Raw genomic sequence first — 17,436 nt, forward strand, 5'->3', positions numbered from 1 at the left:
CAAAAGGAAAAAAAAAAAGAGGAGAAAAAGAGTCATACAGAGAAAAAGCAAAGCAACATTTGGTGTCCACGTGAAAAAATTGCCTATGTTAAATTGGGGCTAATTTTCAGCAGTTCCCTGGGAAGGACTTAAGCAGGAAGAGAAAGCATCAGGGATTCAGGCAGTTCATCTGGCAGTACCTTTTATGACCCTAAAGCTTGCTGAGGTGAGGAACAAAGCAAACTGAAGTCCATTTCCTTACAAGGAGCAGGCTTGCAATTAATGCAAGGTCTCAAAAAAGCACAGAACCAACTGCTTCTTAGCAAAACCTTCCCTGCAGGAAGAAGCTTATGAGGGCCTCATGCCGTGACATTTCCCTCACAAGCAATTAGCAGGAGATGGGAAAGAAGAGAATGGAAATTGCCAAATCAATGTACATTTCACCTATTTGGGTCTCTGATTTTTTTTTTGTTGTTGTTGTTAATTCCTGGAAACTGTCAGGCACATTTAGGAACTGTAACAAATTTGACAAACGAAGAGATGAAGGTACTGTGGTTGCACAAGTCTTAACTGGCAATGAGTGCAATAGCTCACGGGTCGATACTGGGGTCTGCAGCACTGAACTTCATCACCAACACGCTGAACAATGACAGAGTGCATCCTCAGCAGATTTCCCGATAACATCAAATTTGGGGGAGTAACTGACATGCTGAATGGCAGAATTCCAACCCAGATGGACCTTGAGAAACTTGAGGACCGGGCAAGCAGAAATCCCATGAAGTTCAGTAAGGAGAAATGCAAAGTTCTGCGTCTGGGGTGGAACAACTCCCTGCTGGGGAGTTGACAAAGACCCAGAGGTCGTAGCAGTAACATTCACATTCAGGTTGAATCTGAGCTAACAGCAAGTTCTGTGTTCAACACAAATCACGTATTTGGCTACATCAGGAGGAGCGTGGCCAGAAGCTGAAGGGAAGCTCTTATTCCCTGTGCTCAGCACTGAGAAGCTCATACTTTGATCATGTTGCCAGTTTGAGTCCCTGGGTCATGTCAAGACGCTGAGGAGGGTTCAGGAGATGGTTGCCAAGATGGACAGGAGCTGGGGCATGTAACTGTGAGGAGATGCCAAGGGAGGTGAGCTGGGGCAGGTGAAGAAGGGTCCCTTGACCACATGGAGGGGCAGTGATAGCAATGACAGGGTGATACGCTGTGGAGATGTTAGACCATACCACAATGACCCACAGGCACAAATTTCTGGTGAGGTTCAGGTTGGGCATCAGGAAAAAAATATTTCTTAGGAATATGGTACAGGTCTGGATCGGGTGCCTGGGGAGATGGTGGCATCACCATCCCTGGAGGTGTCCAGGACTCGGCTGGGCAGAGTCTTGGCTGGCAACAGTCCTTTGGGCAGGAAGATGGATGAAATAACCTCCAGAGGTCCCTTCCAACAAAAGTGTCTATGACTTTATGATCCTTATTGAGCAGCTGCATCATTTTTAAACAAGCTGTAGGCTTGAGTCACAGCCTTCTGAGGCCAAAGAATGTCCTTCTTTTGACTTAACAGAGACTTGGATAAAGCACTAGGAACTGACATCAACTGTCCTAAATTATGTAATTTGTAGGCTGTAGCTGAGCTGACAACATATTAATTAATCTTATAACAGCAGAGATAAAAACCTCCTGCTTCGTTAATGCTTGAAAAATGAGAAAGCAGTATTTATTATTTCCCCATCTTTCTTGCATTAGCATGTATATGATGCCTGCATACAGAATAGAGAAAGTCTGTGTAAGTCAAAATTAATGGCGAGGACATTTTTGTACAACAGAGTCAGCAGGTGGTCTGTCTCTATTGCAGGTGTGTCTGTGGGTCATACCTTGAAGAAAATGGGATTGTGAGTTATTTCTCTTATAAGATCGAAAGTAAATCAAGATTTTGGTTTTAACCAAAGATTACCCATCTGACTTGGCATGTGTCTGCCGTAACGACCTCTTCTTCCCTTATCTGTGTGCACTCTGAGACCTGCCATCTGACATATTTTTGGTGGCCTCTGGATTTGACCTTTGAAAGAGAAAAGATTTGAGCTTTGCAAGAGAGGAGTCCTTCCCTCATGCAGCCTCTGTACGTTACATGATCATTCCAGTTGAATGACTTCTGGAAAGCCAAACTGTAACTCAAAGGTTTCTTTGATGAACAAGTGAAACAGGACTGTTGTTAAATATATGTGTATGGTGGGGAGGAAATGACTGATGCTTTCTAGTCTGCTGCAGGACATTTTTGGGATTCATTTTCCCTAACTTTAGCCATCTAAGCTAAGTTAATTGTGCTAGCTCTGTCTGAATCTGATGAAGACAGAGTGACAGAGACCATCCAGAGGATCACCCAGACCACCGATTGACTCCTCTCCCAGATGAATTGACCAGGGAGAGTCTAGACTAGACTAGAAGGAGTTAATACCACAAGTATAATTTTTTTGAGCGTGACAAGTAGGTGAGATGAATCCTACCCTACATTTTCTTTTTGTTTGTTTCAATGCCTCTGGTGCACTGGAAAGTTGAAAGCTATTGCAGAGAAAAACTTTATACCTAGAAACAAACACATCTGATCCTATTCACTGTGGAGCATTGTTGCCCCGAGACAATATTAGGGTGGCAGGAGATGATATAACATGTTTAAACTTACCATCAAGGATAAAATGTCTCTTTTCGTGAATTGGTCCAACCAGGAGTAATCGTGGAATACATAATGATCAAAGAGGGGAGATGGTTCATGACTTGTACCCTCTTTAGATAAGCTGGATAAAGTTCAGCATTATGTCAGTGTGCTGTGTGATCTAATCATCAACAGACTCTCTGAAACGTCTCCGTAATCGGCTCTTTCCTACTGGTTGTCGCTGCTCATAATGAAATAAAATGTTTCGTCATTAATACTCGTCATCCTTCATTCAATGGGAAGGGCAGATCTGTCCGCTGTTGCTGTCATCTTCTATTCTCCTCTCGTTTCTATTTCCATTGCTTTTGTGAGTTAGGGCTGGATTTCACAAAAAGGTCACAGAAAGATCTACCATTATACCAGATGGATTGCCAGATATATAAACAAATCTTCCTCTTCCTTTTTTTTTTTTTTTTTTTTTTTTGTATTTCACTACATGTTTTTCAGATGAGCAGCAGGCAGAGCAGATAGATAAAAAATGGTGAGGTGGCACGAAGACACTCTGCCAGGGGAATTTTGATATTCTCGGATCAAACCTCACAAGCTGCATAAATTATGACTGGCGAATCCAGAAAAAAAAAAGAAAAAAGAAAAAAGAAGAAAGAAAAAAGAAAAAAGAAAAAAAGAAAAAAGAAAGAGAGGAGGAGAGGTAGGGATCAGGGGGTGATTATGTGCATTGGTGTGGCAGAATCCCCTTTGAGGGTCAACCTTTCAAACAAGGTGTCTGCAAGATAATGTCTAACTTGCCCCATTTTGGCACCAGGCAGCCTGTATGCAGTTGCAGCTTTCATTCAGCAGCCTGACAGAAGTTCTCATGAAAAGAGGCAGCGATCCCAGGAAATGACATAGAAATCCCATTTCTTGGCTCTTGAAGCTCTGCAGCTTTCTTTATACTCTGTTCCACCTCTTCTATCTGGTGTGCATTTAGGGATGGTTTTTCATGGCCTGAGATAAATGGTCTCAAACCGCTTTGAAAAGGAGGGTGAAGTATTGCTCCTCTCTTGGGCCAAAGTAGATAGTGCTGACTGAAAACCTGGAGTCCACCTGCTTTGACCGTAGCCTTTTTTTCCACCCTGTGTGGATGAACCTGACCTGACCAAAAAGAAAAAGGGGGCTCCTGACCATTGCAACATGGTCTAGCAATAACTTCTGTTAAGGCGTCTTCAGAGGGAGCAACAAGCAGGCAAATCTAGGCTTTGTGTCTAAGTACTTTATGCCCAGTGCTCAGATGAGGATAAATCCCACAGCATAACAGGCATGATGAACAGCCAGCCAAACTGAAGGTCTTCCAGCATAGTAGGGATAAATTATTCTTTTTAAAATGTAATTTCAAATTAAGCAGGAGATATTTTCCATTGTTAAAAATCAAACTTCATACTAGAAAAGTCATAAAATATCCACCATGCACTTGCCTCCAACATCACTGGTTTTAACCTGAAGAGTGTATGTTGTGTCCTCCATCATCTGCTCATCATTTATCACAGCTGGCATCTCACACACAAGACTTCCCTTGGCATTTTTCAGCTTTGACAGCCATTCACCATAGGTAAATGTGGCCACTTCTTGATTAGTCAGGTTCTTCAGGATGATCTGTGAAGACCCAAAATAAGGGAAAAAAACTTCAGCTAAACTTGAACTACCATTTGAACGAGGGCAAAGATCAAACCTATAAAGCGCAGAGTGTGGTAGGACGTGGGTAGAGCTTGGTCATAGCTTCAAAACCTGTACTGAGTCTTTCTGGGCTAAACAGAGCTCTCTGATATGGACAATATTTGCTGTGGTGACTTATCCTGAGAAATGGTCTTCATAATACTGGGCCTTTTCACTCATAGGGCAAAGCATAAGAGGAAACTTGCTCCTCTCACACATGTTATGGATAAAGCTCATCTCTAAGAGAGTCAGACCTTTCCTGGAAGACAGTATGGAATTAAGTCTAAAGAGAGTTATTGAAAACCACACTACTTCTCCTTGAAGTACACAGTATCGTTCTTTTGCCTGCCTCCTGTGCGCAAACTCACAGCTATCATTGTAGAGATAGGCAAACCAACCCCAAACAAGTTAAAGCAACGCACAAGATAAAATTAGGCCAGCAAAACTTAATTCTTCACACTCTTCTCTGTCTGGGAAAAGGTGACAGAACAAACAGTATGCAACAGATATTAGTCACACTATCTAATGTGTCACGGGAAGGAGCTCAGATGCTGTGGTGATAAGAACAGAATAGGAACCTATTTAGAACAAGCCAGTGAGTTCCTCCAACAAACACCTAATAAAACACCCATCCTTATATGTCCTGTTGAATGTGGGCTCTGTGGAGCATCAGCCTACTGGGAGAAAGGCATTACACTTGCCTACAGCAAAAACCTAGCAGTAAGTTCTCACTAAGCTGGGGAAGTTGGAGGGAAGGGAGGAGACAGGGCTGCAAATTACCATTTCTGTTACCATCTAACAGAAATAGAGACCGTACCTGAGTGAAGGAAGCGGTGCATCAAGAAACACTGCCTTGCAAGGTACCTCTCTGCAAAGGCCATGGAAACACGAGCCCAGAGGCATCAGAGGAGTGTGACATGGTGTTAGGAAGAAATGAATCATGGACTCCTGGGAAATGTTAAGTTAAAAGGCACACCTGGAGGTGTCTAGTCCCACCTCCTGCTCCAAGCAGGGCTAACTGCAAGGCCATGTCCAATTGAATTTTGAAAATCCTCAAGGGTGGACATTCCCCTGGCACTGTGGGCCTCTATCCTAGTGCTGCATCACTCTCATTGGGAAGATTTTTTTCCTTATATTCGATCAGGACTTCCCTTGTTGCAACTTGTGTCCATTGCCTCATACCCTTTCACTGTTCACTTCTGAGAAGAGACTGTATCGATGGTCTCCGTAACCTCCCTTTAAGCAGTAGAAGACTGCAATTAGATTCCCCCTTAGCCTTTTCTTCTCAAGGCTTAAAAACTCCATTTACTTTAGCCTTTCCTAGTATGCCATTTGCTTCAGCCCCTTGACTATCTTAGTGACCTTCCGCTGCACTCTCGTATATCAGCCTCAGAAACTTATAAAACTTATCTTGAGATAAAATGCGCTCAAATCCTGTCCTCAAACTGCATGTGTCCCAGTCCATGCACTTCTGTTGACCCCAACCAAGCTTTGCTGGAGCCTTTAGCAGTTCAAAAGAAGAACATTGCTCCAGGTTATAAAAAATGATTTTAAAGAGGGCAGCAGCTACACCGAAGCTGAAGCAGGAGCTGCGCTATTCATGCATTGTACTGTTCCTTGGGTAGGACGCTCATCTGGGGTTTTCTCTCTGCCTGATGCTAAACAGGGATCTGTAACACAGCACCTTCATCCCAGAGGTACAGGACATTTTGGGCTGTTGAAGCTGTCCCACTTTTCTAAAAAGCTGCTTATTCACAGCCGGTGACACTATTGCTTTGTGGTCAGAAAACTGCTCTGTGAGTCAAGAGATGTTGAATCAAATCCTTGCTTTGAACCGAGCAGAAATCAGGTCTCCACCACCCCAGCTGGTGCCCTCTGTGCTGGGGCACAGACCAGAGGGAAGTCTCCTCGCTCAAGGATACGTGAACAATGTCTACGTCCTCGTAGGAGTCCAACCCAGAAACTTTGGCTAAAAATTGCCAATTTGAATTGTGAATCATCTCAGGTTGACTGAAAATGCCCTTTTTTTTTTCTTTCCCTTTGGTGCATAAACTCTTTGCTGGAAAAGGTTCAGCCAGCTCTACCTCTTGCCCTGCTCGGGGATGACAGCGACACTGTTAGCAGCAAAAAGGCCTGAGCAAAGCTTGCAGGGAAATGTCAGGAAAGCAGCGGGGGGTAGGAGCAGATTAGAGTTGCCAGCTGGAGTGCACTCGCAGACGGAGAGATCAGACCTCTCACAAATAGCCAGCCCTTGCCCAACGCTCCAGATGCTGTCTGGGAAAAACTGTCTGGCTACTAAAACCACCGGAGCAAAATGCCCTCTCTTTCCATCCCCAGCCCCTCACCCAGGATGGGTGATTTCACCCGCATATGGCTTCGTGTAAGCAGTTTACACAGGCAGAGCGAGCAGCCTCGGCCATCTCGTTCTGGGGTGGTGCTCCAGAGAGGAGCAGACAGGAGCAAGACATTCCTTTTAGGAGCTTTGTTTGCTCGGGAGAGATCGCAGCAAGGGAGCAGGGAACCTGTGGCAAACACAAGTTGGGGACGTTGCCTACCTTACCTAGCCTGAAACGCTGGGCATCCAGCCCCAGCACATCGTGTTGGCCCTCCCACGGTCAGTGCTCAGAGCTGGCTACCACCAGGCAAGCGACGCATCCCACCCAAGCTGGGGGCCATTCGAGGCATCGCTCCCTCCCTCAGATCTATCTCTCTGCTGACTACAGAGGAGGCCCAAAGAGTTTGGTAGAAGAGGTGAAAGCCGAACGCATCTTTTTTTGCTGACTAAAATAGCACAAAATGAATCCCATCCTACAAGGAGATGTTTGTGGGTGTTGCGCACACACAGGATGATGCACGATTTTGATTTGGATCATGAGGGTCAAGAAAGTCACCTCAGGGAGCTGAGTTGAGGATATTTTTATTTTCTCTCTGTTCCCCTCAGGAAAATTATCTACTGCTTGTCAATGAGACTGCTCCTTTACATTGCTTCTAAACTATCTTTTAGGATACCTAGAACTTGCTGTGGACGTCCTGTGCACTTTTAAGCTCAAACATTATCACTAATTACACATAGGTTTTAACTGGGCTGTAGAACACATGTAGAAATGAAAAGGAAGCGGGAGTGGTACCTATGAATAAAATGTTGGTAATTTGCTTTTTAGCTGAGCAAACATCGTAGCTGACAGGAACTTCAAACCAGCAACTTGAAATTAATTGTGTGCTGTACGCGGTAACAGAAAGGTTTGACACGTCCGATCATTTGATTTACCTCAACCCAGCCTTCTCCCAGCTGCAGTGTAAAACACACTCTGCAGGGGCTCACAGCCCACTAACATGAAAATACATAGGTCCTGGATTGTGTCTTTAAAGACTCAACCGCAGGTTTTTATAACTCTGTTGCATGTCATTAGTCTTAAAACCAGGGTCCTCTGATTGTAAAACAAAAAGACTTTTCCCCATTGTAAAGAACAACAGTCAGCTTCAGCTATAATGAATTGTCTCAAATTCTCTTAATCTCCTTTATATAAAGAAAAAAGAAGCGAATAAAGACCAAGTCCCACATTTGGGATTACTTGTGACGTTTGAATGCAATGCAATTAGTGCTTCATTAAGAGAGCTTCTTATCTGCCTGGCTTTGACAGCACAAAGTAACATTAAAATTCTGAGGGAAGCAACTCTGCAGAATTCAACAGCTTTACAATTCCTGTTATTTCACTCAGAGAGCCCTCATCCCTTCTTATTTCCAGCTTTTCAACTTTGTATCTGAGACACTGGGCAGTGGGTGAAATCATTGTGCGGACTGAGGAACTGGCCATCCCAGGAGGAGGTTTCCAAAGCAGGCATTTAGATAAGTTTCCTAATTAGAAGTCACAATTTTTTTACACTGAGGGTGGTGAGACCTGAGCCCAGGTTGCCCAGAGAGGTGGGAGATGCCCCTTCCCTGGAGACATTCCAGGTCAGGCTGGACGGGGCTCTGAGCAACCTGATCTAGTTGAAGTTGTCCCTGCTCATTGGGTTGGACTAGGTGGCCTTCAAAGGTCCCTTCCAACCCAAGCTATTCTATGATTCGATTTTTCAATTTTTCAGAAACACAGAGCAGTGTCGTGGTAGCTCGACGTGGAAGAACACGAGATTCAGCATCAGGTCAGCGGAAAATATCCAAACTCTGTGCCTCTCCCGGCAGCCGTGAGATCAGCGAGAGTTGCTCAGCTTTAGAGAGCTTTTGGTATGTCTTTCTGTGTACTGCAATAATCAATAATATTCATTCTGGCTCATCACATCACTAATCAAATTTCATCCCCTCTAGAGGCTTAAGTATCAGGGTTTAAAACTTATTGCCACTTTCAGTGCAGTTTGAATCTTTGGCTCCAAGTCCATTACTTCACCGAGATTCTGAATGAAATTTCAATGTATTTTATCTAGTCAGAAAAAAAAAAAAAAAAAGACTACTTCCCTCCTTGTAAATTGAATCTGCTGGCTGTGTACAACATCATTGATAATTCATGCATTTTAATTGGTATTTATGCGCTTCTATTTCTGGTAAACTAAAAGCAGTATACATTATGACCAGCAACGTTTTACAAAAAGACCAAAAGAGAATTAAAAAGATCATTTATTGTTATTTTAATAGAACAAGAAAACTGAGAATATCCTGTAGATAAATGGAGCAACAAATGGTTAATTACGGGGTTGATGGCTTAATCTAGCTTCTCATTTCACTGTGCTAGTTAGCACTAACTGTGAACCATCTGTCTGAGAGTTTAGCACTACCCCCACAAGTATTTCATTATGCAGTTTTAATATGCACTTTTGACAGAAATGGAAATGGGCTCAGATCAGTTTTCATGTCACACCAGGCTACATAAGTTTTCAAGGCTGGAATACAAATCAGAGAACGCAAATCCTTCCTCCCCTCTTCCGGAGCACTCCTGTCCTCCCTCTCTGCCTGGGAATGCAAATGCTATGTTTACCTTTGCAGGGAAGGTGGGAAAGAAAAGTAATAAATAAAGTTCTCTGCGTATCACTGGAGCTAGAAAATCCTCCATGCTCTGTTTCCCTAAGAAAAATAGAAACTATGGGTACATTATCCAAAAGCTTCTAAAATCCTGCTCTCAGAGTTGTGTTCATAGTCTGCCTGTTGCTTCTGTAGAACCACAAAAGGGCTATGAGCTCATCAGATGGGTCCACATGAGAGTCCTTTTTGTCTCCTTCTCTGGGAAGGCCTTGCTTTGGGTGGGACAGTCCACCAGGCTGGACTGGACAGAGCTGGCAACAGGAGCATGGGAAGGTGCTACCTGCCAATAAAGATGTCACTGTCCCTTGCCTTAAACCTATTGCTAATTCACGACTGCAAGATCTGGAACGTCTCTGGATGAATAAGCTTTATTTGATTTCATTTTATATGAATGTGATTTATAAAAGTCGTAAAAAGTATCGGGGAACTGGCAAAGGGAGTTTGACCAAGATAACTGAATCAAATCAGAGAACAGATTGAGTTATTCCTTAGGCACAGAGGGAAAAATTGTGTGTCTGTGGCATATATTCAGAAGATATATGCTGGAGGTCTAATGCTTTGGAAAGCTGCACAAAAGTTGCTGAGAAAAAACTTAGAAGTGACAATGCTCAAGCACAAAAAGATATTGCACCAGAGAAACACTTTTTAGACCATGCTAATGAAGGTGAAGAGCAGATCATCACGTCACTGGAAACCGGTGTCCACCTTGGACAAGTGTTTAGAAACACATTATTTATGGCAAAATGAAGGACAGCTTCAGACTAGTCAAAAAGGATAAAGGACGCAATAAAAAAATCCTACACTGTTCTTTTTGACCGTGGGTTAAGCTACTGGGTCTTAACCTATTCTCATAAAAATGTCAAGATACAGAAATCCAGCAGGATATCTACTCCAGAAAAAGCGTGCTAAATAAACATGGCAGAGATGTGTTCCTCCTTTAATGACATCTGCTGGTGTGGAATCAGCACTTCACTCCACCTCTATCTTAGAAATAAAAATATAGGGACCCGCAACAGGCAAACTACATTTTACTGCCCAAATATAAGTGACGTTTACATGGGGCTGGTGGTTTGGTAGAAATAATAAAGACAAGCACTGTGCTTTTTCTGAGAGAGGACGTCAGGGAAAAATACAATCAACAGAAACGGTAGGAGTCATTCTGCACACTCTATTCAAAATGGAAGAAGAAAACACCACTTTACTTGTAGGAAGAAGAAAAGAAAGAAATCTGGCTGCGTGCTAGAGGGAGAAGGGAAGGGGGGAAGATGTGATGCTTCACCTGAAAGGATGGATTATTTGGAAATGTCCCACCCAGCCCAGGCCCACGCTAGCTGTCCCTGCCTGGCAGAGGAGGGGGGGTCCACTCTCCCATCGGGTCAGAGCATGGCAGGGGTCTGAAGGAGCTGAGGCTGCATCCTGGGGACCAGAAAATACTGCAGGTGTCCTGGGTGGCAAGCCAAGGCTCTTTTGCAGGGAGGTAGAGTGAGATCCAACAGTAAAGCTTTACAGCACAGCTTTTGCCCTTGGAAAGAGGCAAGAAATGAATAAAAGCGAGTCATACAATCATAGAATAGAACCATAGAGTGATTTGGGTTGGAAGGGATCTTTAAAGGCTGTCTGCCACGAGCAGGGGACATCTTCAAGTAGATCAGGTTGCTCAGAGCCCCGTCCAACCTGACCTGGAATGTTTCCAGGGATGGGGCATCTGCCACCTCTCTGGGCAACCTGAGCCAGTGTCTCATCATCCTCAGTGTAAAAAATGTCTTCCTTATATCTATTCTAAACCTACCCTTTTGTAGTTCAAAGCCATTCCCCCTTGTCCTATCACAACAGGCCCAGCGAGCTGCCTTCCTCCTCTTCCTCAAGGGCTGAGAGGCTTCAACACAAGCAGGTTGCAGAGAGACATGCAATGTGAAGTTACCCTTTCCAGGAACCAGTGCGGGCGAGACCCCTTCCCGTCCGTCCGGATCCTCATCTTCCTGAGGGGTGCGATATCGGCGATCTCCATAATGAAACTGTCCTCCTGGCCTCGCTCAAACCTGCAGGGATTGAAAGATTGAGGAGGTTTCCTGCGGCTTTACAACATTGTCGTGTCTCGATCCTCTGTCCACGCTGCAACTCGCACCTTGCCAACAGCCTCAGATTAAAAGTTTATGAGCGCACGTTATTGGACTTGAGCTTTTCTCTCCTGCAATCACTAGCTACTGTGTTTTTGGCAAGACACCTCAGTGCAGGTTTGACAGGGATTCCTCCTCCCCTGGAAAATCAAGCCCATACGAGGCCCCTGGAATCGTTCCAGGCAGCCTGTAGCATCCATTATCACTCTGTTTGTGACCAGAACAATAGAAGCTCACAGTCAGGTTTCTGGACATTGCCTTCCTCCTGGCATCTGCCCACATGCGTGCCCTTAGCCCACCCCATCTAAAAGCCAAAGCAATTTCGCTTAATCTTCTTTCACTAAGACGCAGCACGTAACTTTGCATTTGCTGCGGTGGCAGGCAGTTGCTGCAGCTCAGCTACATACGGCAACCTGACTGCAAGTCGGAGCCCAACGCCTGAGTTTAGTAAGTGCAGGCAAATTGTTTTAGAAAGGGCCTAAAACTGACTGTCCCACACTCCCCTCCTGAATTTGGGGAATTTGGATTTGCAAATTAGCTCCATTATTCGTAAGAAGCAGGATAGGTTTGTGTAATGTCACATGAAAGATCTCACCCTATGCTTGGTTGTTGTATATACGCACAAGGATATGTTGGAACTGCTCATCCATAGCAATCAGCAGAAAGCAGGAAAAAGGGAAAAACTAACATATGCTTATCACAGAATCATAGAATGGTTTAGGTTGGAAGGGACCTTAAAGACCACCTATTTCCAACCCCATGCCCTGGGCAGGGACACCTCCCACAAGACTTGGCTGCTCAAAGCCCCGTCCAACCTGACCTTGAAGAAGACATTACACCGGCTAGGACCGGAGCTACCTTGCCTCCTTCTCAGCATCAATGGTGCTAGGAAGAAAGCCTTGCTTCAGTGCTTCCTCAGGCTCAATATTACTCTATTTAGAGCAAGCGTATCTTCTAGATTCATCCCCAAAATACTCTGGCAGACCTGCTGTGGGCTTGGAGATGGAAAGCCAACCCTTGCAGCCAAATCCAGGGGGTCTACAAAGCACCACCGTGACCATTCTGCTGCTGAGGTTCCTCCTTCTTGCAAACTTCTTTGTGTGAGTTACCTGAGTCTGCTGAGAGGTTTGGAGAGAGCTCTGCAAACTGCGGGCGCTACCATAATATAGACAATCCATAATGATGATATCGCATTCCTGGCAATGTACTACTTAGCCTCCTACAGCTGTGCAGTGCCAGGATCTGGAGAAAAAAAAACCCCACCATTTCTTTACCAACCTCTGCTCAGATTACACCCCGCAGCATGAATGTGATTATCCTCACACCATTATCTGAGCCCGCATAGCTGCAGATGTTAGCAATAGGGATTGGCTCGAGCCTCTCAGTTTTCATCCAGGCATTGCTTTCCCTGCACTCCCAGAGGCATTTGGATGGGGCGTTTTGGTCTCAGTCCATTTCTAGTTATTAAGGGTTATGTTTGCTCTTTGAAAAACTCCCCTCTCTTGTTATTTGTCTTTCTGTGGTACCGGATACCAAGACAGCCTGTCTCGCTGTGAGAAAGAGAATGTGCTTTTGTGCCTGGGCTGGATTGATTTCCACTTCTATTTAAGAAAAAGGTGTGACCCTTCCAGCTTGAATTATCCCATGATCCTATGATCAGTTTTCATTACAATCACTATTACTTACAAAGCTTCATAGAAATCTCTCACTCTGCTCCTTTCCAGACTGAGCAGCTCTAAGCTAAACACTCAGTCAGCAAAATAAACCATTATTTATCTTCAGTAAAAGCCCTGTTTACAGTTTGTAAGGCTGATACTCACCTGCTACTTCCGAGAATTCGTTGTACTAGAAGGAAACAATTGCTAAAGTGACAAGCTGGGTGACCCAAGAGCTCTTTTCTATTCTTAATTTATATGAACATGAACATAAGTCTGAAAAAAATTGAGAAGGGAAGAAGTACCCAGACAAGCTGACTGCTGCTATTCCTTTTCCAGGACACTGAAGCATTTATCTAAGGGATTTCATTAAGCTTTCCTACCCATGCCTGCACTTAGAAATATTTCTATTGCCCAGAGGTCTTGGCAATAACAGTAATGTAGCTAAAATTGCCTTAAATCTGCAGCAGGTTAGAGAGACGGTTCTTCGTAATGCACTAAGATGCTGTGAGTGAATTGGCGCTGGATGGCCCCAATAAAGACGAAGCGCTTTTTAACATTTGGTTGCAGTGGCTCTCACCCATCCCTCGCTGTTGGCCCAAAGGCTGGCGAGATTTCCGTGCGAAACAAGAGCCTGGGGCAGCCCCTGTTGTTAGGAGCTGGATGAAGGCTGGTGGGAGTGGCGTGGAAACAGGCAACGTGTGTACGTGGGGACGTGCCTGTCCTCTGCAGAGGGTGCTAACGACGGGACGAGAGCTCTGTACAGTTGGAGGTCTGACACAGAGCGTCTCCAGCTAGCAGAGATGCGCCAGTACATCCCCAAAGAATAGCACAGCATCCTGGCAATATTAAAATATTAATAGCTGTTTATTACGTGTCCTTCTTCTTTATACAGCCCCAATGAGTTTTCATCACCTTTTGCAGATCTTCTAAAGGCCGAAGACAGCCCAAGCAACTAATAACATACAATGTGGCCTTCCTTTATTGTGTTTCCATATCCTTGTAGCAGAGGTTATCCATCCCACCCATACAGACAAATGTGATGGTTTTTTATAGGCCACATAGTTCAGGGATATCACTTGCCTGGCCAGCTGGAGCGAAACTGCAGTCCCTCTCACGAGGGGTTGGAGATGTCTTGGTCCCCTTTAGAGATTTTTTGTTGATGTACCCTAGTGTGAATTTTGCTTTAATTTTAAATACAAACAGTCGTGGTCCATTTTCCCACCTACTAGAATTAACTGTTGGGCTTAAAACAGTGGTAGACAGATCAGTTCAGGATTGCCTGGGGTCTTGGAAGGAGGATGTCACGGATAGCCAGACACGGTGGCAACCCAAGTGCATTGTCCTGCACATTGGATGTCTCTCTGATGTGGAGCAGGGCCAAGAGCTACTCCTTTCTGCATGAGTCAGGGGTGTTTCTCATGGAGAGTTTAGTCAGCAGCACCTCTGCTAACATTTCTTTTTTTCAGAGCAAACAAGGCTCGTGCTTGTTACTAACTAAACACATGAAGGTTTCAAGCTTAGCTGAACACGCTTGCCCAGACATCCGCTCTGCTATGACAGCTGCAAGTAAAACATCCCCTGAGCAAACGCCTCTACCCAGGGAGCCTTATCTTCAATTATCCAGCCCACACGTGATATACAAAGCCGCAGCGGAGGAACTGCATCGCCAGGAGGCTGGGGGAAGGGCCCAGCATCACCTCAGCAAGCTGAGGTGGAACCACATGGCCAAGTGCTCCAGCCCTCCTGACACTCCATAGATGCTTTGCTGAATAAGATCAGAGGTAGTCAATTATTTACATTTAAAGCTGATGAAGCCCATCTCTAAAAGCTGGTTACTGCCATGTTCATTCTCGCCAAAGCTTTCAGTACCAAGGGAGGTGCTAGAAAGGAACAGGAAAGCTTGAGGAAACGGATCAGTGGTGTGTGGGTTTTTTTGGTTTACAGAAGTGCTGGCGTCAGACTAGGATTACAGTGTTTTCAGCTGTCCCTGCTGAAGAAAACATGAGATTTCACCTTTTTAGTAAAACCAGAGCATGCAGGGCAGCACTCCCCACATCTCTCTGCATGGTAAGGCCACATCACAGAATCACAGAATCTTCGTGGTTGGAAAGGACCCTTAAGATCATCGAGTCCAACCAAACCACCTACAATCTCTGCCACTACAGCATGCCCTGAAGTGCCAAATCTAGACGTTTCTTAAACACCTCCAGGGATGGTGACTCAACCCCCTCCCTGGGCACGCTGTTCCAGTGCCTGACCACTCTTTCCGTAAAGTAATTCTTCCTAATATCTAATCTAAACCTCCCCTGCCGCAACTTCAGACCATTTCCTCTGGTCCTGTCATTATTTACTTGGGAGAAGAGGCCAACACCCACCTCTCTACACCCTCCTTTCAGGTAGCACATCTGGGCAGACAGATGTCACCTTGTGTCCTTTTTGTGCCAGCTGCAGACAAGCCAGCTCCAGATACAAAACCGCACGGTTACATTAACACGGCACAGAGCCTGACCTAAGAAGCCCACTTCTCAGCAGGGCCCTCAGATACCCGCTCAGGCCCTGGCATCATCCCTCCCATGGCTTCTGGACCAAGCTAGATGACATCTGGCCAGCAAAGCAAACGGGAGGAGAGTCAGCACCTTCCCATCACAGCCACTTCCCAAGGCAGGTGTGTGCAAGTTGGTTTGTCTGTCTCTCATTATGCAGTTACTCATGCATTCCCATTAAATAATGTTTAAATTAAATTACTTATTTTTCCACAATTGCAGAAGTTGCACCTGTGGTTTCACGCAATGTCCACAGTTCCTCTTGGAGTGGATGCAGGACTCCACAATCCATATTTTTGTTCGCAATGCTTATCTCCATAGCCACTGAGGAATAGGTTAAACAAAACTTCTACAAATGACAAAGGATGGTTTCCCTGGCTACACAGTGCTCTCCCGTCCTCTGCTCTGCTAAATACATTACAATAACACTTACAAAGGCCCAGTTCTGAATCTATAAACACAATGGGAACTTGTCTTTGTGTTTCAGTGGGAGCACGATCAAGGCCCCAAGTGCTTCTTGACTTGACGCTAGAATCTGTTATTGCTCCACTTCTGACCAACAAAAATGACAAAGTTACTATACCTGTCTCCATTTTTTTCCAGTTGCATCTCCTCAGTGTTCCCGTTGGATCCAAAGACAGTCATGAAAATACTGGCGTCGGTACCACCGCTTTCGATGTCACCAGTCACAACCGTGACTTCATAGAGGATCTGGTGAGGATTTGAAACAATCAGAAGGTCTCATAAGCTGTCCTTAACCTATGCAAAAGCCTGGGCAAAGGGCTAGACAGGCTTTGCAGGAGATCTGCTTCTTTGCCAGAAATGGTTACAACACAGCTTCTTGGTTGCTCGCCACACTGTGGTTCTCATAGCCAAAGCTGGAGGTTGAAACTTGCTACAGGACCTTCCTCTTTGCATGATCTATGACCTTTTCTGCAGATTTTCTCAGCCTAGAGAGACTCAGAGTGAGACATGTTCATTTTGACAACCTTATGCTTGGGGAGCGATGAAGACCAGTTGAACTGCTTCTCCATGGAGTCAAAACGCTCACGTCAATGTGTGGATCACCAACCCTCTGCTACTGCCATCTCCTCCCAGCCACCTCCCAGCACTGCAGACCTCCATACTGCACCAAACTTTTGCCTTTTTTAACAAACTGCTCCCAAAGACACAAGTTTTTCTTTCCCTTGACTTCAAAATATTTCCCCCAAGTGTTCGGTGTCCATCTGGGCAGCATGTTGTCCAACAATAGTAACAGTTTTAAAGTCTATACATCTGAACGCTCCCTACAGCAGAAGAATGCAGCTTTCCTATTTCCCAGCGGGACACACCCCGCAGCATCGAACGCGGAGTGTTCCCACATCTCGCACATTAAAGGTATGCCAATTTGTGACAAGATGTTTTGCATCATTTTCACCTTATTAGCCTAACTTTGTTCTTTTCTCCTGACATGTGAATAATAAGATTCAGAATGAAACATTTCAAAAGCGTGCAAGTCCCAGCGGCTGTCAGCGGCATTAAGACTTTTAGGCCACTGAGATGCTTTCAAGATCGTACCTATGGTAACAAGACCCCTGGATGTAAGAGGTGGAAGAATACCAAGAAACAGCCCCAACAAAACATATTTCAGATAGCGCACTGCTAGGCAAGTTTTATTGGCCTGAATTGTGACTGCCACATAAATAAAGAGTGGAAAGGAATAAAGTCATAGAAAAATTATTTTCCAAGCTTGTTCCATCCTGACTAACCTGTCCATCACATATTCATC

The 17,436-nt window shown here is 44.8% G+C and overlaps 1 protein-coding gene across 1 annotated transcript in view; it reads right to left on the reverse strand.

Annotated features, from left to right (window-relative positions):
- The window catches only part of LOC128902657 (lipoxygenase homology domain-containing protein 1-like), a 153,655-nt gene that overhangs the window by 21,893 nt on the left and 114,326 nt on the right, over nucleotides 1-17,436 (reverse strand). Inside the window, exons 35-37 of the mRNA XM_054186019.1 lie at nucleotides 16,252-16,379; nucleotides 11,272-11,389; nucleotides 4,099-4,276 (exon numbers count right to left, since the gene is read on the reverse strand). Coding sequence (XP_054041994.1) covers nucleotides 4,099-4,276; nucleotides 11,272-11,389; nucleotides 16,252-16,379 — 424 coding nt within the window. The remainder of the gene's footprint in view (nucleotides 1-4,098; nucleotides 4,277-11,271; nucleotides 11,390-16,251; nucleotides 16,380-17,436) is intronic.

This window comes from Rissa tridactyla, chromosome Z (assembly GCF_028500815.1).
Source record: "Rissa tridactyla isolate bRisTri1 chromosome Z, bRisTri1.patW.cur.20221130, whole genome shotgun sequence".
NCBI lineage: Eukaryota > Metazoa > Chordata > Aves > Charadriiformes > Laridae > Rissa > Rissa tridactyla.